This window comes from Aplosporella prunicola (assembly GCF_010093885.1).
Source record: "Aplosporella prunicola CBS 121167 unplaced genomic scaffold K452scaffold_5, whole genome shotgun sequence".
Classification (NCBI taxonomy): Eukaryota; Fungi; Ascomycota; class Dothideomycetes; order Botryosphaeriales; family Aplosporellaceae; genus Aplosporella; species Aplosporella prunicola.
The window spans coordinates 881,604-902,846 of NW_022983533.1; the positions used below are offsets into that span (position 1 = coordinate 881,604).

The 21,243-nt window shown below is 55.2% G+C and overlaps 7 protein-coding genes across 7 annotated transcripts; 3 read left to right on the forward strand and 4 right to left on the reverse strand.

Moving 5' to 3' along the window:
• Positions 1–3,869: 3,869 nt before the first annotated feature.
• K452DRAFT_265846 (uncharacterized protein) lies at positions 3,870–5,508 on the reverse strand. Its single transcript, XM_033538767.1, has 3 exons — positions 5,112–5,508; positions 4,262–5,054; positions 3,870–4,206 (listed from the first exon to the last, which is right to left on the reverse strand). The coding sequence occupies exons 1-3, from the start codon at positions 5,200–5,202 to the stop codon at positions 4,008–4,010; spliced, it is 1,083 nt and encodes a 360-aa protein (XP_033400875.1). The 5' UTR covers positions 5,203–5,508; the 3' UTR covers positions 3,870–4,007.
• A 235-nt stretch (positions 5,509–5,743) lies between these two features.
• On the reverse strand, positions 5,744–6,413 carry K452DRAFT_284549 (uncharacterized protein; the record flags this gene model as incomplete). The annotated part of the gene is made up of 1 exon (XM_033539957.1): positions 5,744–6,413. A coding segment is annotated over one exon (416 nt), but the record flags the coding sequence as incomplete, so codon positions are not given.
• An 881-nt stretch (positions 6,414–7,294) lies between these two features.
• K452DRAFT_221924 (uncharacterized protein) lies at positions 7,295–9,166 on the forward strand (the record flags this gene model as incomplete). The annotated part of the gene is made up of 2 exons (XM_033536536.1): positions 7,295–8,958; positions 9,007–9,166. The coding sequence occupies 2 exons, from the start codon at positions 7,295–7,297 to the stop codon at positions 9,164–9,166; spliced, it is 1,824 nt and encodes a 607-aa protein (XP_033400877.1).
• A 920-nt stretch (positions 9,167–10,086) lies between these two features.
• On the forward strand, positions 10,087–12,282 carry K452DRAFT_284551 (uncharacterized protein). The gene has a single exon (XM_033539958.1). The coding sequence runs from the start codon at positions 10,121–10,123 to the stop codon at positions 12,065–12,067; it is 1,947 nt and encodes a 648-aa protein (XP_033400878.1). The 5' UTR covers positions 10,087–10,120; the 3' UTR covers positions 12,068–12,282.
• Positions 12,283–12,618: 336 nt separating this feature from the next.
• K452DRAFT_349450 (uncharacterized protein) lies at positions 12,619–13,736 on the reverse strand (the record flags this gene model as incomplete). Its single annotated transcript, XM_033545596.1, has 4 exons — positions 12,619–13,010; positions 13,068–13,270; positions 13,324–13,529; positions 13,618–13,736. The coding sequence occupies 4 exons, from the start codon at positions 13,734–13,736 to the stop codon at positions 12,945–12,947; spliced, it is 594 nt and encodes a 197-aa protein (XP_033400879.1). The 3' UTR covers positions 12,619–12,944.
• Positions 13,737–13,925: 189 nt separating this feature from the next.
• Positions 13,926–18,537, forward strand: K452DRAFT_244878 (uncharacterized protein). Its single transcript, XM_033537962.1, has 3 exons — positions 13,926–14,174; positions 14,224–17,813; positions 17,869–18,537. The coding sequence occupies exons 1-3, from the start codon at positions 13,930–13,932 to the stop codon at positions 18,315–18,317; spliced, it is 4,284 nt and encodes a 1,427-aa protein (XP_033400880.1). The 5' UTR covers positions 13,926–13,929; the 3' UTR covers positions 18,318–18,537.
• Positions 18,538–19,136: 599 nt separating this feature from the next.
• On the reverse strand, positions 19,137–20,596 carry K452DRAFT_135439 (glycoside hydrolase family 17 protein). The gene is made up of 3 exons (XM_033535331.1): positions 19,779–20,596; positions 19,614–19,715; positions 19,137–19,539 (listed from the first exon to the last, which is right to left on the reverse strand). Exons 1-3 carry the CDS (start codon positions 20,345–20,347, stop codon positions 19,329–19,331), a joined length of 882 nt encoding a protein of 293 aa, XP_033400881.1. The 5' UTR covers positions 20,348–20,596; the 3' UTR covers positions 19,137–19,328.
• Between the last annotated feature and the right edge of the window lie 647 nt (positions 20,597–21,243).

The window sequence follows — 21,243 nt, forward strand, 5'->3', positions numbered from 1 at the left end:
ACGAATAGAGGCAACGACTTTATTCGATGATGATGAATATGGGGGAAGTTTCGAAGTTCATCTCAATAAGTTATATGCTTAGGATGTCTTTACTTGAGAGGCCTTAGATTCATTCACGTTAAAGTCCATCACCATCAAGCGTGATTCATCGTCCCGCGAGATAACGATGCTTGTATAGAGTAGAAGTGAAAATTAGTCAAAATGTTCGTGGTATGTGTATGCTTTAAGGTCTTTTTAGTTATATCTACGACTTAGGTTTATAGTTGGATAATGAGCTTTCTATAGAGACTGCTTTATCCTTTGCTGTCTCGCTCGACGATGAATCTCGCTTGACGGTGACGGACGTTAGCACGGGACATCGGCTCGGTTGCTGGTCTCGATCATCGATCATCACTCGCAACAGATCAACAAACACAAACGTCACCATCCTTGCACACCAGACAGACCTTGGCAGACTCGTTGAGACATGCAAATCCCCTCCACCAAAACCACAGAAACGGTTCTCTGATGTCCGAAGCAGACGTTGCGATTCTTGGTCGGCTGCCATCGCAGCGCCATGTTTCCAGGCGCTGTGCTGGCGCTCTGGCACTGCGACGTTGCCATCTACCGTAGCAGTCGCCATGTCGCCATGCCGCTCTCCTTTGGCTTCTCCCTGGACGCTGTTCAGTAACTATGTGACAGGTGGCTTTCTAGGATGAGGATGTGTGGTAGGCGAAATTGGTGCTCAGTTTTATTGCAATTTTGTACTCTTTGTGCGGTCCCGCAGACCTACGAGCTCAAGGTAGGTCACTCTTATTCTAACTAACATGAAGATGATATTGCTGCTACAGATTCGTGAGTTTACTTACCTTTTGCTATGATTTAGATTTTCTGTGTCGTTTGTCACGAATTTTTTACTATTTCCTTTTCAGAAAAGTCGTACTTCCTAAACGTCAACCCCCCCTCTTCGCATGGCGTTCTTCTTTGTCCAAGATAGTACCACTAAGAGCGCCTCGCTCAGATCAACCTCGCTATTATGCTACGGCATGGGCTTGTCCACCCCTCATAATAGGTTAAACCGCCTACAACAATCGCTTTGGTTCCGTCTACTTCGCGTCCAACAGCAGATGGCCGACTTTCTGACGTAGGAGTTGCCGATCACCGCTCGGTTCAACACACAGAACATGCTTGACAGAAAAGGCAGTTGAAACCATCAATCAAAGCCTTGCACGACGCCGCAGCCGAAGAGCTGCAAGGAAGAGTAGCGCAGTTTGAACGCAAGAGCGGTGGGAGATATTTTAATGGAGATCTTATGATATCAATAGTACGTATATATCTTGGCCACTATTCATGCTCTGGAAGATTTTACAAAGTTCTTTTCTATTTATCTTTCTCCTTCCATTTCCCCAGTTGACGTGTTGACGATCATCCCCGCAATGACCGCTGAGCAAAGACGTCATCGATACAACGGGATCAACCCCACCAACTTTTTTCATTGCCCTTCAGCATATACCACGTGGAAAAGCAGGGCCAAGATACTCGCGCTCCCTGTTCCTAGGACGTGCCCTGTCCGCCCTATGCTTACATGATGGCCCGACAACAGCGCCACCGTTTCTCACGAGGTGCAGCACGGGTCCGCTGACAGGGAGCGCCAACCTGGCACTGTGTCCGTGTCCCTGCGCTAACGGGTGGTCTGGGGTACGTAAAACTGCGGGGTGACCAGGGTGGGCAAAGAGGGGTTGTCTCTTTGGATCCACCGCGGACAACTAGCGTCCAGGAACAGTGCCACAGTGCGCTCACTATCCAAGCAAGGATTACTAAGACATTGTTTCTCTTTGGAACGTACATCGTCCCCAATGGCACGGCCCGGTCCGGCAAGATTTAGCTCCAAGCAACGCCTCAGATCTGCAATCTCACTTCTGTGCTCCGCTCAGAGGAGCAACCTCAAGCTAATGCAGGCGCAGTAAATTCCAATCCCGATTCAGCCAACACCGTTTTGTGTTTGTCTTCCACATAGTTACATGGTGGTTGTTTCAGATCAGCCAAGTTATATCACCACCAAATGCTCTAACGCACTCATTACGCCACATCAAATAATAACGAACTCACGCCAACTCAAGCCAGCTCTTCCAAATACCGCTTATATTCCCAATTCAACGCAACTAAAAAATGATTAGAGCAGCAGCGATGCAATGGAAACAGCAGCAATTTACAATCTAACCAGTCCAACACTCAAGTGTAAAAAAAATAAAAGCCCGGCCCTCATACTACACCACATGAATACTCTCGATTCTCAACCCACGCAGGCAGACGAGAATACATACGAACATCGAATCCGATGGACCTACAGACAGAAAGTTCTATTCATCCACTCAACACTATCTCTCACCCACTCTCTCCCCCTCTCCTTCCCTCCCTCCATAGCATCAACACCAGAACCAGCAGCATCAACCATCAGCAAGCAAGCAAGCAAGCAATCAATTAATCAAGCACCATGCAACAATAACCACGTACTGAACAAGCACCCCCTCCCACAATCTTCCCAACACAGCGCACCTACCGAGCCAGCCAGCCAGCCAGCCACCAGCCCCTCCGACTTTCCCCGCCAACCCATCCGATCCCACCCTAACCCAAACCCCCGCTACCTGCCAGCACAGCCAGAAGCTAGGGACCTAGACAGCTAGCAGCGATCCACAGATCCTCCGCAGGGAGTGCGCGCGAAGGGTCCTGGGGGAGAGCCCAGCCACTGCCAGGCACACAGCCAGGGCAGAGCGCCCTTATAGACAACAACAACAACAAACACCACTGCTCACTCACTCACTCACTCACTCACTAACTCGCTCAATGGCACGCTGACACCAATACCGTGCACGAGCAACCCACTCTCACTCAGTCCCTCACCAGAGACAGAGACACCATCACACCACCCACACACTCTCTCAGGCCATGCTCACAGCAGCAGCCCCCAAAGAACAATGGCCCGACCTAACCTGACCAAGCACCAATTTTTCTTCCCCCTTCAACCCTTGCACCCGCACCCCGCCCCCTGCAACCGCGAAAAAAAAAAAAATTTAAAAAAAAAAAAAATTCAAACACAATAAAAAAGCCTCACAACCTCACAAAGACCTGACATGGCACCACCTCACCCGTCCCCGCGCGCGTCTTTTTCTTCTTTTCGGCCAGAAGGGAGAAGGGAGGCGTCAGGCGGCAAGCGGCGGCGGCGTCGCGTCGAGTGGAATGCCCCACCTACATAGGCCGTGGCTTGACGTGGCGTGAGCGGTAGGGCTGAGCGCCTAGGCAGTAGGCACACTTAGGGCCAACCTAAACTTACCGCCTCCCCAACGACAACGACGACGACAGCTCACAGCTAACAAATAGGATTTAAAGTTTCATGCCCGTGGACTGAGGAGCGGGTTTCCGTGCGTCTGCATCTTGTGCGATGTAGTATGGCGGCGTGGAGTTGCTGATGCTGATGCTGATGCTGATGCTGATGCTGATGCTGATGCTGATGCTGATGCTGATGCTGATGCTGAAGCGGACGCTAAGAGAGTTTGGGTTGTGGAGTACCATTGGGGTTCGAGAGTGTTGTTTCGGCTTCTGGAGGAGGAGCTATCTGTAGGGCTTGCTCAAGTTATTTTGTAAGGGCATTGAGAAGTCGTTGTGCTGTTGACTTTTCAAGCTCGGGGTGACTTGAACTAGATTAATTCTCCGGCACTGTGAAGGCATTATCTTGACGGACTCTACGCAGTATGCATTGTAATTTCTTCAATCCATGCGTACACTGTCTAACTGCGGCTTTTGCATGATTTCGGACATGTAGCTACCAAGTCACATTTGTAGTAACACGTCTGCAGCGAAATCACTAAATCACAGCATCGAATATAGGGATTGAATAAACGTTTTTTTTTTTTTTTTTGGTGGTCATGGATTCATTTATACATCAACTAACCCCAACTGGTGGCTATAAAACTTCATCAAACAACTTCTCACCAACTCCCAACCGTGGTATAAGTCCTGTCAAAGGACGCTTACAGCTGGCCGGCGGTGTTGAAGTCGGCAAGGGCCTCGTGGAGACGAGCAGACATGGTCAACTCGCCCTCACGCACCCAGACACGCGGGTCGTACTTCTTCTTGTTGGGCTTGTCAGCGCCCTCAGGGTTGCCGACCTGGGTCATGACGTAGTCCTTGTTCTTGAGGACGAAGTCACGGATACCAGTGAGGTAGGCGCTGTGATGGATGTTAGCGATCTTGTCATAGTCTCTTCAGGCGAACAAATACATACAACTGAAGGTCGGTGTCAAGGTTAACCTTAACGACACCGTAGGAGATGGCGTCCTGGTACTCCTTCTTGGAGGAGCCGGAGCCACCGTGGAAGACGAGGGCAACGGGCTTCTCGTCCTTGGTGCCAATGGCCTCCTGGACGTGCTTCTGGTGCTTGGACAGAAGCTCGGGGTGAAGCTTGACGTTGCCGGGCTTGTAGACGCCGTGGACGTTGCCGAAGCCAGCGGCAATGGAGAAGTAGGGGGAGACGGCGGAGAGCCTCTTGTAGATCATGAGGATGTCCTCGGGCTGGGTGTAGAGGGAGTTGTTGTCAACGTCCTCGTTGTTGACACCGTCCTCCTCACCACCGGTGATACCGATCTCCATCTCGAGCCACTGCTTCATGGGGGCCATGCGCTGGAGGTACTTGGCGGTGGTGTCGACGTTGTACTCGACCTCCTCCTCAGACAGGTCAATCATGTGGGAAGACCAGAGAGGCTCGCCGTGCTGCTTGAACCACGCCTCGTCGGCATCGAGCATGCCGTCCAACCAGGGCAGCAGCTTCTTGGCGCAGTGGTCGGTGTGGAGGATGACGGGAATGCCATAGGCGGGGGCAATGGCACGGATGTAGTGGGCAGCGGCGATGGCACCCTGGATGGAGGCGGTCTGGTCCTTGTTGTCGACGCCCTTACCAGCGAAGTAGGCGGCACCACCCTGCGAGGTCTGGAGGATGATGGGGGACTTCTTGTCCCTCGCGGCCTCGAGAGAGGCAACAACGGTGGACGAGCTGGTAACGTTGATGGCAGGGATGGCGACTGAAGACGAGATCAGCGTCGAGGTTATGGAATGTAGTTTGAGATGTAGTGACTTACACTTGTGCTCCTGGCAGTACTTGAAGAGCTTCAGGACATCATCGCCGTAGATGACACCGGTCTTGCGGGACAGAACGTCTTGGCAACCCATGATGAATGTAGGTGATGTGGTTTTTTGGTAGAGGTCTGAAGAAAGGATCAAGAAGTTAATGCAATGTGTGAAAGGGTATCAAGATGCAGATGGAAGAGAGGGAAAGGGGGGAGTTGCTCGCTTTTGTGTCCCTTCAGCTTCGGCCAAGACGACGAAGGAGGGGAGTGGAGCAATTGCATCACCGGGATAAGGCCGCGGGCAAGGGAACAGGCGGGCAGCGAATGGGAGATACTCACACGATGTGGTGCAGCGGTGCAGAATCTGCGGTTGCTGTGAGGCGTGAGTTTGGGTGACGTGTGGAGGGACGATGGTTGAGGGGTGGGGCAAAAGAGGATTACTTCATAACAAGCGTCATTTTCGGCGGGGCAGCTGCGACTGGCGACCGGCGTTGTGTCGGCGAGAAGGAGCACAGGGAGCCCGTGGGAGCACCACTGCGCACCACAAGGCATGAGGGCACCACATCCTGACTGCGCGTCTGCCGTCTCCGTCCGTGTGCCTGGCCCTGCCGCTCACGCCTTGCCCACGCCTTGCCTACGCCTTGCCTGACCGCAATAATCCGCAAGCCTCGTTTCAAGGGTCTAGCTACCCTAAGTACATACTGCGTGTCGGGCGGCCTTTTTCGCGCTGCCTCGGATGTCTTGTCTTTGTCTTTCTTTCATCGTTCGGCTTTCTTTCTACAACCTTCCATCTTTTCCACATATATGTTTCATCTCCGCCAATCACCATACTCCGATCTCCCTCCTCACTCTGATATCATCCCCGTGGCACCTCCGCCGTACATCTCCACGTACAACACTATTCCGCCGCCTTCACCCGCACCCGTCGCTTGATGCCCTCGTCCGCGCCCTTGATCTTAATCTCCACCTCAAACTCTCCCACATGCTTCACGCGATCCGTGTCCTCGCCCGTCGTACCGCTGATAAAGTGCACATCCGCTTCCGACAACACCACGCGCGACGCCTCCTCGTTGTCCGCCAGCATAGCCTTGATGCTCGATGCAATGTCCGACGTCGACACGGAGCCGTGGATGGCCGTTTCCTCGGGCTTCTGCTTGGCAGCGGCCATTGACGCCGCAGCGAGCACGTCGGCAGCCGAAGAGAATTGTCCCCGGCTTCGTTGAGGAGTAGCCGGTGCCTCGGGCGCTGGCGCCTCAATGACTGGCCGGCTGAAATCGAGGCGGGGAGGAATGAAGTTGTCAATCAGCTCCATGGACCGGTCGGGCTGTAATCGCGTTATTAGCATATCTTGTGTGATGCCCTTCTTCTACGCGCCGTGCACATACACTCAACCGCATAACATCCATCGGATTGACCTTGGGCATGTCCAGCACGGCGGCGCCCGACGCCGCGGCAGTCTCGTCCTCGACGCCAAAGAGGTAGTCGCGCTCGACACTGATATCCTTGACCTTCAATTCCTTTTGTTCGGCGGCCGTGACATAGTCGGCGGTGCGCGCCGGGAACCAGTTATTCCTCATCATGCCGGCGGGGATGGGCACGATGGAGCCTACGCAGCAATTGACGGTCAGCCAATGCTCCCGCGCCGCGAGAGAGGAGGCTCACCCTTGCGGCCAAAGGCCTTGACATCCTTCAGCAGCCTGACGGGGATGGCATGCGGCTGCTGCTTGTTGACGAGCTTCTTTTTGCCGCGCACCTGCTGCTGGAACGAGGGCCTCCAGACACCGCCGAGACCAAACTCGGCGAAGCGGCGAGTGCAGGAGCTGCACTGGGGCAGCAGCGAGGGGCGGAGAGCAGCGGCCATTGCTGGTGCGGGTGGGGGGTTTTCGAGTGGTGCTTCAATAGCTGGTGGTAACAATAGCGCGCGCGTTGCGCTTCGGCATTTTCCACGCCGAAAATCGCGGCCCCCCGGGTGCCCGTCCATGCTCACGGCCGCAGGCCGGCAGCAAAGCCAAGGCCGCGAGGCCGCGCGGGAGCACAGAGGGTGCAATTAGTTAGCAAGTCGATCTGCTGCCGCTTGTTCGTGTCCTTGGAATTGGAACTGGGTCGCCCGCCTTGTCCGAACGCTGCCTGCTATTCGTGTGCAAGCCCTCCTTCATGCCCGCCGCCCCGGCCAACACGGCGCAGTCCAGCACATCATGCCCGACAAACCTCTGACTATAGCCACGTACGCCGCCGGGGCCTCTCTGGCCGCCATCACCCTCGTCTACGTCTTTGGTCCGACCTTTCTGTTCGACGATGATTCCGCCAGTTCCGCCACCCGCAAGAAGGGCGTCGTCGGCCTCAGCAACCCCGCCAACGATTGCTTCATAAACTCGGTGCTCCAGGCCCTGGCTGGCCTGCCCTACTTGCGCCTCTACCTGATCAGGGAGATTCACCGCCGGAACCTGGACGGCGCCGACGTCTACAAGGTCCCAGACCAAGGCAAGAGTGCCGAGGAATTCAGAAAGGACATCGCGGCGGTCAAGCTGAATGGCTTGCAGTTGGGCACTGTCACCCGCGCGCTGAAGGAGGTCTTGGACAACCTGAACGAGAGACCGCTCTACCGGAAGACCATCTCCGCCCAAGGCTTCGTCGGCGCGCTCGAACAGGCATTCCATTCGAGGATAAGCAGGCAGCAGCAGGATGCGCAGGAATTCCTGCAGCTTGTTGCGGAGAGGGTTTGCGAGGAATATCATGCCGGGAAGAATGCGCGCAGAAAAGCCAGGCGAAGGAACGTTTCTCTGGCTGGATTGAACCGGTCGCCGGATGGTCCGAAACACATCGAGAATGTATCGGATCCCAAAGCGTCCGACCAGCCCGACTATGACGACGACGACGACGTGTCTGATGCGGAAGAGCCACAGAACGAGGAAGGGTTTCCTTTTGAGGGTGAAATGGAGTCCCAAATCGAATGTCTGACGTGCCATTTCAAGCCGAAGCCTACCAAGTCCAACTTCGTTACGCTCACTCTCCATGTACCCCAGCAATCTTCTACCACGCTGAACAGCTGCTTCGACGGCATACTGAAAATTGAGCACATTGATGACTTCAAGTGCGAATACTGCCGGCTCGAGCACGCTGTGCAGCTCAAGCAGGCCGATTTGGAGAAAACCAAGGATGAAAATGCGCGCTTGCGACTTGAGCATGACATTCTCAAGCTTCGCACCGCCATGCAACAAAATCCCGAGAAGCCTCCATCGGACGTTGAGCTCCCGAGTACCAGTCTCGCCCCCCAGCGCCGCATAGCACGGCATATGCGCATTTCCGCATTCCCGAAAGTTCTCGCCATTCATCTCTCTCGTTCTGTGTACACAGCCGGAAACTATGGCCACTACTCCACCAAGAACATGGCCAAGGTTGCTTTCCCCGAGACGCTGCCTCTTGGCGGCATCTTAGACCAGAAGAAGTACAATCTTGTCGGTGTTGTGACCCACAAAGGTGGCCATAATAGTGGACATTACGAGAGCTTCCGCCGCCAAGTCATTATTCCGCCCTTCTCTACGCCTCACTCTTTCGGCACGGAAGGCGTGTACAGTATTCATGGGAGCCCGAATCCCAGCGCCATGACGAGCGCTGTGCAGAGTCCCAAGCCTTCAATTAGAGGCGATCAGCCCGACCAATCCCAGGACGAAATCGAGCATTTGCCTTCGCCTGTATATCCCCCTCCCAGGTCGGCCTCCTCCGGATCTTCGCGATCATCTCGGCGCCAGCGCACACCGGTTACACCAACAGTCCCGACTTCCACTTCCCGCGCCGAGGACGCGCAATCCACCACGCTGCGCCACCGGACTTCAGGCGAAGTAAAGGCCGCGGGGTCGCCGTCTCGACTGCGTGCTGTGGGCGAGAAAGCGGCGTCAAAGGCGGAGAGTATCGCTGAAGCAGTGAACAAGCGTAGGCCGCATAGGAAACGCGACAACCGCTGGTGGCGCATCAGCGACGACAAAGTCAAGGAGAGCAAGACTCGCGAGGTTCTGGGGATGCAGAAAGAAGTTTACATGCTCTTCTACGAGATCGCCAGGGAGGAATAGGCTTGATCGTGGTATCCGCGCCTATTCCTAGTCATTCATTCCATCCTTATTTTCTTTTGAGACTATAGACTTTTGCATTGCTTCCAGAGCTCAGCATCTGGTTTCCGGCGTCTCGGGCATATCCAGGTGGGTTGGGGCTGGCTATCGTTTGCTGTTCAGTAAACTCGTCGGAAAAGTGGAAAGGGTTCGAGGTAACCAAGGATCAAGGATATCTGCCTTCATGTACAGCATTATAGATTCCAGTGGCTTTCTGTCGCCCTCGGAAACACTCTCCTATGTCCTACCTTTTATTTTCTACACCTCAATATTTCGTACGGAAGGATTTTTTTGTCGTCAGTTAGATACTGCGGCTTTGGCCAGCTGGTTTGGATCATAAATATAGCACCTCCTTTCAGTTGGTTTTAATCTTTCATGCGCGCGCTGTTTTGTCTTTTCCTTGAACATTATATATACACGTTCTCTGTCTATATTTGGGATTTTCGACTCGCATAATGCTGTAACTAGCGCATCGATACCAAGCTTTTTATATACGCATAATTGGAGTCAGTACTCTGAATGGATATACACGTGTATCACGTCACTCTTGAGCTCAAGCTATAAGCTGGTACCCTTAGCATTGGCGGGGAAGTCTTTGAACATATGCATACTATATATATCTTAAGTGACGGACGTTTATACATACCTCCATATATGACCGTGTCTAAATGTCCTTGCCGAGGACTATATATAACTCTTCTGAATTATTTCTTCCAGCCACAAACATAGGACCCGCAATATGCGGTAGCGATTGACACGGTTCAGAGGGACGGACGAGGCCATGACTCGCGCCCGACCCCCCGGTCGACGCGCATCGGTTACCCGTTCGTCGACCTCCCCACCTCACGCAGCGCAATCTCTTGCCTCGTACAACCTCGCTAATCGAGTGTAACCTCTCTACTGCCTAACCCACTCTACATGGACGGGCTTTCGGATTCCTGGCTCCAGCCCGCCATCAAGCACGCCCTTCGGGCCTCGGGCGCCTCCTCTCGCGCACCTCTCGATGACGCCACGACAATATCGATAAGCGACGAGTTTGGCGCAAACCCGGGCAAAGATCCGCGATTCCGGAAGTTGGTCGAGGGCGTGCTGTACTCGAGGAGCTTCCTCCTTACGTATAACGCTGTCCTGCTGGTCATTCTGTTTGGCTTTGCGCTGGCGCAGTGGAGTGCTGTCTTGAGGAGAGCGTACCAGCGCCGAGCTGCTGTGACAAGAGCTGGGAAAGCGCGTGTTCTGGCTGCAATCGAGGATGGCGGTGCTGCTTCTTCTTCGTCGAGCAGCACCCTCGAGGGGACAGCCACTCCGCCGGATGCTCCCAAGACCGACGATGTTGTGGACGAGCGGGCCCCCTTGCTGTCAGGAGGCCAAAGAGGAACGAAGAAACAGTATCTTTTGGTTCACGATTTGTACAAGATATATGCGTGGCTCATGTATCAACCTCGTCCGATTCCGGTGATAAACAAGACTCTGCCCTCCAACGGCGCCACTCTTGTCATTTCGGCCTTCATTGGGCTGAACGTCTTTTACATGTTCTACCGCACACCACTGTCAATCCCGATGCTGTTCGTCTTTGCAGACCGCGCCGGTATACTCTTTGTCGCAAACTTGCCCGTCTTGTATCTCTTTGCGGCCAAGAACCAGCCCATCTCTTGGCTTACCGGATATTCGTACGAGTCCTTGAACATCTTTCACCGCCGCCTGGGTGAGGTTATGTGCTTGCTCGCTTTCATACATGGATGTGGAATGCTAGGCGTTTGGTATACGCTGCTCCACCCGCTCGGATTCACTTTCGCCAGATTCGTGCTCTCGCGGGTGATCTTTCCGGGCATTGGGGCTTTCTTTACCTATGAGTTGATATATGTCACGTCACTTGGGAGCTTCCGCCAGCGCTGCTACGAACTCTTCCTATGCCTGCACGTCGTGCTCCAAACAGCGGCACTGGTCCTCCTCTTCCTGCATCACAGCCGAGCCCGCATCTACGTCGGAATAGCACTGGGCATATTCCTAATCGACCGGCTCCTCTTCCGCCTATTGATCAAATCCACCACTCTCCGCGCGGACCTCCGCATCCTCAAAGACGGCGAAACAGTGATGCTCTCCGACAACTGGAGCATACCAGCGCCGACACTGCTGCAACGCCTGCTCCAGCACAGCCCAGCACAAGGCTGGCAGCCAGGCGCGCACGTCTTCGTCACCGTCCCCGCCCTCAGCCGCCGCCACCTCGTGCAAGCGCACCCCTTCACCATCGCCTCGGCCGCCCCCTCCGACACCGCCTCGACGCACGCCTGGCTCTCGCTCCTCATCCGCGCCCGCGACGGCTTCACCCGCGACCTCGTCACGCACGCGCAGACGGCGTCGACCGCGCGCGTCCGCCTCGACGGGCCGTACGGCTCGGCCCGCCCGCTCGCGACCCTGCGCCCCGCGCGGCTTGCCGTTCTCGTCGCCGGCGGCTCCGGCATCGCCGTCGCGTTTCCCCTGCTTTGGGCCCTGCTGAACCCGGCTTCCGCCGACGTCGAGGCGCTGCGGGGCGGGCCGGCCGCCGTGCCTCGTAAGGTCTGTCTGCTTTGGGTCGTGAGGTCGCGGGCGCATCTGGATTGCTTGCCGCAGGAGCGCCTGGATGAGCTGAGGGAGTGGGGAGCGGATATTCTGGTGCCGGATCCGACGGAGGAGAAGGGCCGCCCTGACGTCAGCCGTGTGGTAAGGGAGTGGGTTGAGCGGTATGCTGCGGGTGATGGGGGGCATGATAGCACTGGGGTGGTTGTTAGTGGGCCGGATGGGATGAACAGGGATGTGAGGAATACGTGCAGTCGTTTGGTGGGTGAAGGTCGGAGGGTGAATGTTTCTGTAGAAAAGTTCGGATGGTAAGTAAATACGTAGTCGCTGGCGTTTTCCGGATGCTAGGTTTTCTTATTGGTAGTTGTATGGTTCGAAACGTGGTTGGATCGATAATGATCGGTTCTGCCCGTGTATACAGACTGCTTCAAATGTAGGCGGGACAACCATTTGATGGTGAGATTGATGTATTGTTGATGTAGCTGTCGGGTTGGGTTTTGTCACTACTTGAATCGATCTCTGTCCAGATGACGTTTGATCTCTGCTGCACGTTTGAGCATGCTCACAACCGCACGCTACACCACAGTCGGAGGGGGTGTTATTGTTACTACATCCCTACGGTGAGTGATGCTTCGCAGAGACGAAAGCTTTTCAAGTCGCTCCGAAATTGATCATTATCCGATTTATAGGAGCAGGTAAGTATGCGTGCGGTACCTTTAGAACGCTCCCTATAGATCACTCCGTAGGTAGATCTAGAGGCCGCGCTCTTGGATGGGTGACTTGCTCACGAGGGGTATGTATATTATAACAGTGCCTACCCCTCCGAAGGTAGTAGATGAACACTATCAAATTGACCAGTCCTCGGGAGTTTCACTGTGTTTATTTGAGAGCTGATGAGCGCACAGGTAGCCAGATTGTCGCAGGATGTGAACGACACGAACTGAAACATTGGATGCTGAAAACCAAGAGTTTTAGAGTTACAAATCAAGGCCTGTGCACTTGTTCGCGTCCTAGGTTTTGCCTGGTCGCATTTTGATGTGTATTTCCGCTGGTGAATTCGAAACGCCTCTTAATGAAACCTATATACAGCAATGTCTGCTAAATCGAGACATGCCAGTCTCGCAGATCAATGTTTTGTCACGCTGTCAGTTGATCTTCTTCTCTCACGTCAGGCTCAAAATTGATTTGCTTATTTGCCCTCAGCGGCAAGCTCGCGCTCGGCCTGCTGGTAGTACTTGGCAGTGTCCACACCGTGCTGCGACAAATTAGTGACCGCTCCGGTATCAATTCAATCGCCAAAGCAATAACGCACCTGGTTGTGGTTGACAAAGTTGAACCAGGGCATCACATGCTGGAAGACAGCAGAGTACCTCGAGTTTCTCGAGGAGACACCCTGGATGTGCTCGGTGAGCGAGGACTCGCCGTACAGAGACTGGCCCTGCTTGATCTTGCCGACCATCTCCTTCATGTCCATGTCAATCTCCCGCCTGTTCTCCGTGACACCGTAGAAGCGGTCTGCGCCCATCATGTCAGTAAACCGTCTTGCAGGGTGCGGGAGGCAGCCGTACAGATGGAGCGCTGGTAGACCATGAGGAAACCGGCGACAAGGCCGACACCGGCCGTCAGGCGCATGATGGGCGGGAAGCCACCGCGGCCGACGTACGAGGGCGCGACACGCTCCATGAGCAGCATGGCGGCGGGGCCGGCGACGGTGGTGGCCGCGCCTACGGCGTAATCCGAGGGACGGGCATAGCCAATGACTCGCTTGAAGTGACTGCAGCGTGTCAGCGGCGGGAGGTGAAGGTGGAGGAGTAGTTTGCGCGGGAGGCGTACGGGTCACTGTCGATAAGCTGGGGTAGGACATGGTCAGCGGATTGCGGTCCATTGGGCTCGCAGCGGGGGCGGGAGAGCGCACCGGGTAGTCGGTGTTGAGCCTCTTGGCCGGGACGACCTGCCTGGGCCGGACTTCGGGGGCGTCCATTGCGGAATTGGGGGGTGGTGGGGTTGTTGGTGGTGATGGGGTGCGGAGGAAGGGCTGTCGGTCATAGCAATGAAGTCCAACGTGATTCGCGCCAAGCCGAGTAAGAGCTTCCCGCCCGCGCGAGCTTCGGCCAAAAAAGGCTGAGGCAAGCGCGTCACCCAAAGCTTCCTGCTCTCCACGCGATGCCACCACCATGACCACCATGGAGGTCGACACCGACACACGCCCCCGCCCCGTCGCCTCTGCGCGCCCTACCGTCGCCGACTTGCATGGCGACTCCCACTACGCCCACGTTGCGCGCACCCACTGGCTCGACGCCGCCAAGCCGCCCAAGGTCAAGCCTAATGTCGTCAAGGATGAGCTGTGGGACCAGCTCGAGGCCGAAGACTTTGCCTTTGGCTCGCTTTTGATCCTCGAGAACCTGCACCTGCTCGAAAGGTAGGCTTCCCCCCCCCGCGCCCGCCGACCTCAATGCTGATCGTTGCAGCTATCTCTGGCCCGGTTACACCCCGGACTCTTCGAACCACCACGTCCTGTTGCTGGCATTGCTCGTCAACATCAAGCGCAGAGAGAACCTGCCGTCATGGGACCTCTTTGCCGACAAGCCCTCGGACTTCGCCTCTTTTTTCCGCCGTATCCTGTCCATGACCGTCGATGCGGCTCTCCCCCTCAAGGTCCGCACGCACCTGATTCTGTTCGTCATTGGCGCTTTCCAATCCCTCGACAGTGGCCTGATCCGGAAGGAATGTGCGCCTCTGGTTTCGATAGGCATTTGGCACAACCTTCATAGCGATGCGACGAGGGAGGACAAGCTCGAGAAGAATCTTATGTTGCGCAAAGCTTGGAGAGCGTCGGCGAAACGTTATGATGGCGCAGATGATCAGGGAAAGACGAAAATGCGCTTCGAGCGGTCATGGCTCTTCACGCTGCTGCTGGACTTCTTAAACCGGATTTACGACACCGAGGCATTGCGCATTCCCGATAACCTGCGGTACTGCGAACGTTTCGTAGAATTCCTTGCGGATTTACAGAGCCAATTGCCTACGCGACGCTACGTCAACGCTCTTCTCCAGGACGTGAACATCCTGCCTGCCATCTGGCTCTCCCCCGTCTGCAATGACGACGACAACATCCTGTTCCGGGATCTTTTCGCTCTCCTTCGGCACTACACGCTCTTTCCGATCGACGACCAAGTTGGTCACCAGCAATCACCTGCCGAGTATCACCAGGCGCATTGCGCTAAACTGGCGAAAATTCAGCGGACGGCAATCAAGCACTTCTCCGAAAAACTCAAGATTTTGGCCTTGACAAACTACGGATCTTTGGAAAACCGTGTGGATTTGGAGGGCCATCTTGAAGCTCTAGAGGACAGTGAAATGGTTGAGCTCTGCAAGCTGTTGGGTTTCAGGACTGAATATCCCAAATCCTCATTGGTGGTTCAGGATAGGGCTTTCTACGTTGAACTAATCACATCAATCTATGAGAAGAGGCCGACATTCCAAGACTCAGTTAGGGACATGGAAATCTTTCCAACCGAAAGTACTCTCTACAACCCATCCCTTGTGGTCAGCGAGTCCTACAATGGATCCAGGCCGCTAGCAATACCAAAGCTGAACCTTCAATATCTCACCATGGGTGATTTTCTTTGGAGATCGTTCATCTTGCACCGCGCCGAGACGTTTTATGAGATCAGGAAAGACATGGAAGATGTGATAAAGCGCCTGCAACGTAAGAATGTTCGGGGATCTGCACAGTTTAGTGGATTCTCAAGGATGGCTATGCCGATTTCGAAGCCTGCTATTACCGACGTGGCCCCGCCCAATGTTGGCGAAGTTGCTCCATCAAAAGTCCAGGCTGAGGTGATTGTGGACGTTAGTCGATTGAACTGGGCTATCCGGAGAGAATGGGAGGCCCTCCGTCCTGATGATGTGGTCTTCCTACTCTGTGTAGACCCTACCGATGAGGATTCTGGGATCAACGATGGCAGCAAATCGCAGAACGAAGCTGAAAAAATAGGCCTGAGGCATCTACGATGTGCCGAAGTCATTCAAGTTCTGGATGACAACGGACGGCCGCTTCGCGAGCAAGCACACCAACAGGATGGCCAGGGCCGTAGAGCCCGCCAACGTCGGCTGTTGCTCAAGCTCGATGCCAAGGCTTACCAAGAAGACATGGACCGCGTTGCCAAAGGTCTGGCAAATGTCTACGACTCCATCAACGTGGTCGTGCGGCGCAGAGGCCGGGAGAACAACTTCAAGCCTGTTTTGGAATCTATCAGACGCTTGACGCTATCTGATATCCCTGCCCCTTCTTGGCTCCAGGAAGTATTCTTGGGTTACGGCGATCCTGCTGGTGCCACCTACAAGCGCTTGCCGAATCGTCTGAAGAACATCGACTTCCGTGATACTTTCTTGGATTGGCAACACCTCACCGAGAGTTTACCAGGCAAGACTGTCGAGCCCGCGGAAGGCTCGTCCGACAGACTGAACCCGCCATACGTTCTGGAATTTCCTGAAGAAGAGCAGGGAGCCCCTCCTGCTCGGCCTGCTAAGAAGCGTAGGCGGGAGCAACAGGAGCAGCCTCCGCCTGGCACGCCCAAAGCTGTTCGCATCTCTACTTACAAGCCTGCCAACATGGGTCCTTACCCGACAGATGCCCCCAAGCTCAACACCGTCCGCTTCACGCCTGCACAAACGGAGGCCATTACTGCTGGCACTCAGCCTGGGTTAACAGTCATTGTCGGTCCCCCTGGAACGGGCAAGACAGACGTCGCCACTCAGATCATCAACAACATCTACCACAACTTCCCCGCGCAGCGCACACTGCTCATAGCCCACAGCAACCAAGCTCTCAACCAACTCTTCCAGAAGATCGTCGCGCTGGACATTGACGAACGTCATTTGTTGCGGCTGGGACACGGCGAAGAGGAACTTGAAACCGACGTCAGCTACAGCAAGCACGGCCGTGTGGAATCTTTCCTCGAGCGAGGTGCAATGTACCTCGCAGAGGTAAACCGTCTTGCTGCCAACTTTAACGCGCCCGGTGCACACGGCAACTCTTGTGAGACCGCTGGGTATTTCAACCAGGTCTACGTCAAGCCTGTCTGGACGAAATATTGGGACAAGGTCGAGGCGGGAGAGATAGGCAACGAGGAACTTGTTGCCGAATTCCCCTTCCATCAATACTTTTCCAACGCCCCCCAACCTCTCTTCCCGCAAGATGCCTCGAGAGAACAGCTTGTGGATATCGCTGCTGGATGTTACAGACACGTGGAGAAGATCTTTACGGAGCTGGACGATATTCGGCCGTTTGAGATCCTGCGCCATTCTCGCGACAAGGCCAACTACTTGCTGGTCAAGGAAGCTAGGATTGTCGCCATGACATCGACCCACGCAGCCATGCGGAGGCAAGAAATTGCCAATTTAGGCTTCCATTATGATAATGTCATCATGGAAGAAGCTGCGCAAATCACAGAGATAGAGAACTTTATTCCGCTTGCGCTACAAAACCCCAAGGATGGCGAGCTGCCCCTGCAGCGTGTGGTTCTCTGTGGTGATCACCTGCAGAACTCCCCGGTCATCCAAAACCTGGCATTTAGGCAGTATGCCAACCTCGAACAGTCGCTCTTCCTTCGTCTCGTCAGACTCGGTGTCCCCACGGTCATGCTTGACCAGCAAGGTCGCGCCAGGCCCAGCTTAGCGGAACTATACAAGTGGCGTTACCCCAAGCTCGGCAACTTGGCCAGCGTTGAGTCGACGCCGGAGTTCCTCAAGGCAAACGCTGGCTTCAGGTATGACTACCAGTTCATCAACGTGCCTGACTACAAGGGCCGCGGTGAGATGGAGCCAACTCCTCATTTCATCCAAAACTTGGGCGAAGCCGAGTACGCCGTGGCCATCTTCATGTACATGCGTCTGCTTGGGTATCCTGCGTCCAAGATCTCCATTCTGACGACGTATGCCGGACAACGTGCATTGATCAGAGATGTCCTCTCTCATCGCTGCGCGAAGAACAGGCTGTTCGGGATGCCACGGATCGTGACGACGGTGGACAAGTATCAGGGCGAGCAAAATGACTGTAAGTCTTGACGATGAAATCGCTTTTTTACCGACTACACGCTAACATCACCTAGACGTCATCCTCTCGCTCGTGCGCACAGCGCGTGTCGGCTATCTGCGTGACATCCGCCGTCTCACGGTTGCCTTGTCCCGCGCCCGCCTCGGCCTGTACATCCTAGGCCGGCGCGAAGTCTTCGAGGAGTCGTACGAGCTCAAGCCCGCCTTTGACATTCTGCTGCAGCGTCCGGACAAGCTGACCTTGGCCACCGGCGAGATGCACCCGACGCAGCGGCTGCTGACGGACGAGCCCGCGGCTACGGAGATGGAGGGCGTGGAGCACCTGGGCCAGTACGTGTTCGAGATGACGCAGGCGAAGGTCGCGGCGCTGAAGTCCAACGGCGGCGTCTTGCCGCCCGTCGAGGAGGAAAGGGACGTCGATATGGATGCGGATGATCTGGATGTGGACGATCAGGAGGTCGAGGAGGTGTTGGACGAGCCCGATCCAGAAGAGGAGGTCGTGTAGATGCTCTCTATCCCTCTATCCCTCTCTCTTCCTCTCCATCTCACACACTCTCTCCTACTTCTTCCCCTACTAGATCAGGCTAGCGTTTCGAGGCGATTTTGGTTGGTTCATTGACAGCGAGCAAGCACGTGGTGGCGGATCAAGGTCGAGGTTATTATATATACCAAGCGCGTGGCTGCGGGCGCAGCCAGGGCTATCGAAAATTAAAATAAAATACTCGAAGAGGTGTGTGTGCATATGCGAAAGTGGCGGTTGCGCGGGTATGCGAACCCGTCTGTCGGGTGTACGGAGCTAGCGCTCTGTCCTGCTGGGACGTCGGTCGTGGTTGCGGCCGATGGCGGGTTTGGTCCATCCCCGGACATGACCGGGAGTTTGTTGCGGTGGCAGTGGTCGTTTGCTCGCACTACGTGATACCGTACTAACGTAGGCGCATGGCTGACTTCCTATCTACCCCTTCACTTTCAGTTCTCGCCTTCGTTAATGCCGTGTTTTTGTACCCTCGTATATGTATTGTGTATATATATATATATAGCTTCGTATATGCATACCACACCGCACACGCACACACACAGACACACATGCTCGTGCTCGTGCCTTGAGACACAACACCGCCCAGCAACGACCACCTACACGGGACATGCATATATCCAAATCAACCCCCCCTCACCCTCACCAACAACAACACACAACCACATCATTACAATAATATATTGTCGAAAGGTACAGTACATATTATAATTTCAGTCCCCCATATAGCGAAAAGACCAAGATTTGTATGTTTATGTTTTGTTTTGTTTTGTTTGTTTGTTTTTGTTTGTCTGGGGGTGTTTCTTCGTGCAATAGAAATGTGCGTAAGTAATGTCGACCTCGAGGAGGCGCACTGCCGTTTGACCTCGTTACATGTCTAATAATAATATCTACAAGAAGGGGTTTGTTGCCGCAAGGGGCATTAGGCCACTGCTCATATCAACCGTCCCGTACACTAGCGCCTCGACGCTGCTAAATCGAAATCTAGCAGTTGAGGTCGAAGATGGGCTGGAAGTTCTGGTCCAGGACACCAAAGGCCTGCGACGCGGGCGCGTTCTGGTAGTCGCGGAGCGTGAACCACCAGGTGTTGTAGTTCTTGGACAGGCCGCAGAGCACGTCCTTCCAGAAGACCTGGGCGTTGGCCGGGCTGGCGTGCGAGTTGCCGAACGAGGGGCCAGCAGTGGGCCAGCCGGTCCTGGTCATGAGTGTTAGCAGACGTGTTATAGAGAGCTTGGGGCGGTTGATTTGCGCCGCTGCGGGATTACGTACTCGGTGATCCACAGCTCGGCACCGGGGTGGAACTGGTCAATGAAGCCCTGGGTGGTGTCAAGAGCCTCCTGGAAGGTGGCCTTGCCTTGGTCGGGAGTCACACTGGAATTGCATGTTAGTATCTCTTATTTTTTTCGTGGGGATTTTAGTTAAGTGTCAACGTACCCCTGCCAGTACGGGTAGGCGTCCATGCCGATGAAGTCGGCGGCCTTGATGACAGCGGCCGAGGAGGCGTTGTAGGCATTGTAGGTGTCGACGTGGCCGACCTTGATGTTCTTGCCGCCATACTTGTCCTGGCTGATCATGCCACGGACGTCGTAGATCTTCTGGGCCATGATGTCGGCCGTGGTCTCACCACGGTAGAGATCCTCGGAGCCGACGGAGACACCGGAGATCCAGTCAACGCCGTTGGCGGCGATGGCACGCTCGAGAGCGGCCTTCTCCTGGCTGAAGTGGTCGTCGTTCTGGGTCCAGACACCGACAAGAAGCTTGACGTTGTTGGCCTTGGCGGCGGGGACGGCCAGCTCGAGGGTGTTGCAGTCCGAGGCGGCGTAGACACGGACATCAGTGAAGCTGCCGGGCAGGGCCTTCATCTGCTTGAAGTTGTAGTCCCAGTCGGCGGCGGACTTGCAGCTGCCATCGGGCCTCTCGGCAGCAATGTTGAAGCCCTTGGCGAGGGCAGAAGCGAGGGGAAGGGCTCCGAGGAGGGAGGCGGCAGCAGCGACGGCTTTCATTATGATAGTAGTATTATTAGACCGTGACTTCGGTGTAGTAAAGAAAGACTGTGGTAAGAATTGGCAGTGACGGAGGCCGGACTGAAAGAGCGAGGTGGAGAGTCAAATAGATGTGCAGGCCGGATGAATAAATAGAAACCGGCGAGCAGGGCGGAAGAGGCGCCTTGAGTGGCCCGATCCACGGCGAGTCGATGATCATCCTCAGGGTTGCGTGGTCGGGCAAATCTCGTAAAGGTGGAGAAGCGCAGCGCCCAAGAACTTCCAAGAACGCCGCAAAAGGGGGGAGTGAAACATCGAGCAACGATATTCGAGGGCTCAGGGCACCGCGTGGTTGTAGCGGCTGCGCGGATTGCTGGCGGCATGTTGTGGCGCGGCTCGGGAGAGGCTGAGGGCCGCAGAGGGCCGCACCACGCCTCCCGGCTACACCACGCGGCGCGCTAGAGAGCAGCGAGATTAGACGCACCTCGTCGCGATGCTTTTTTGTCGTTTGCCGGTGGAGCGAGTGACGACGGCGGCGTGCGGGTCGTGTGGGGGGCCCGAAGTGGAAAAGCTGGAGGAAGGAAGGTGTGGAAGGGCCGGCGCGCTCTTCCGTGTAGTCCGCGTGTACGAGTTGGGAAGCGGCGGAGATGAAAGGGTGAGGCTGAGGCCAGGCCCCTTCCGCCATTCCACCCACTCGACCTCGCTGCCCACTCACCACTCTCAGGAGTCTTCGCGCACCACCCCCAAGCCTGCACCACTTCGCATTCCTAGCGTTACGATTCCATCTATTCCTACCTCACCCCCTCTCCTTACCCGGACCTTCTAGAACACGCGTCTATCTACTCTGTCCATACTACCATCTGGCTCCTGACCAGTTGATGAGCCCTGACGCCCGCCAGCACCACCTACAGATCTCC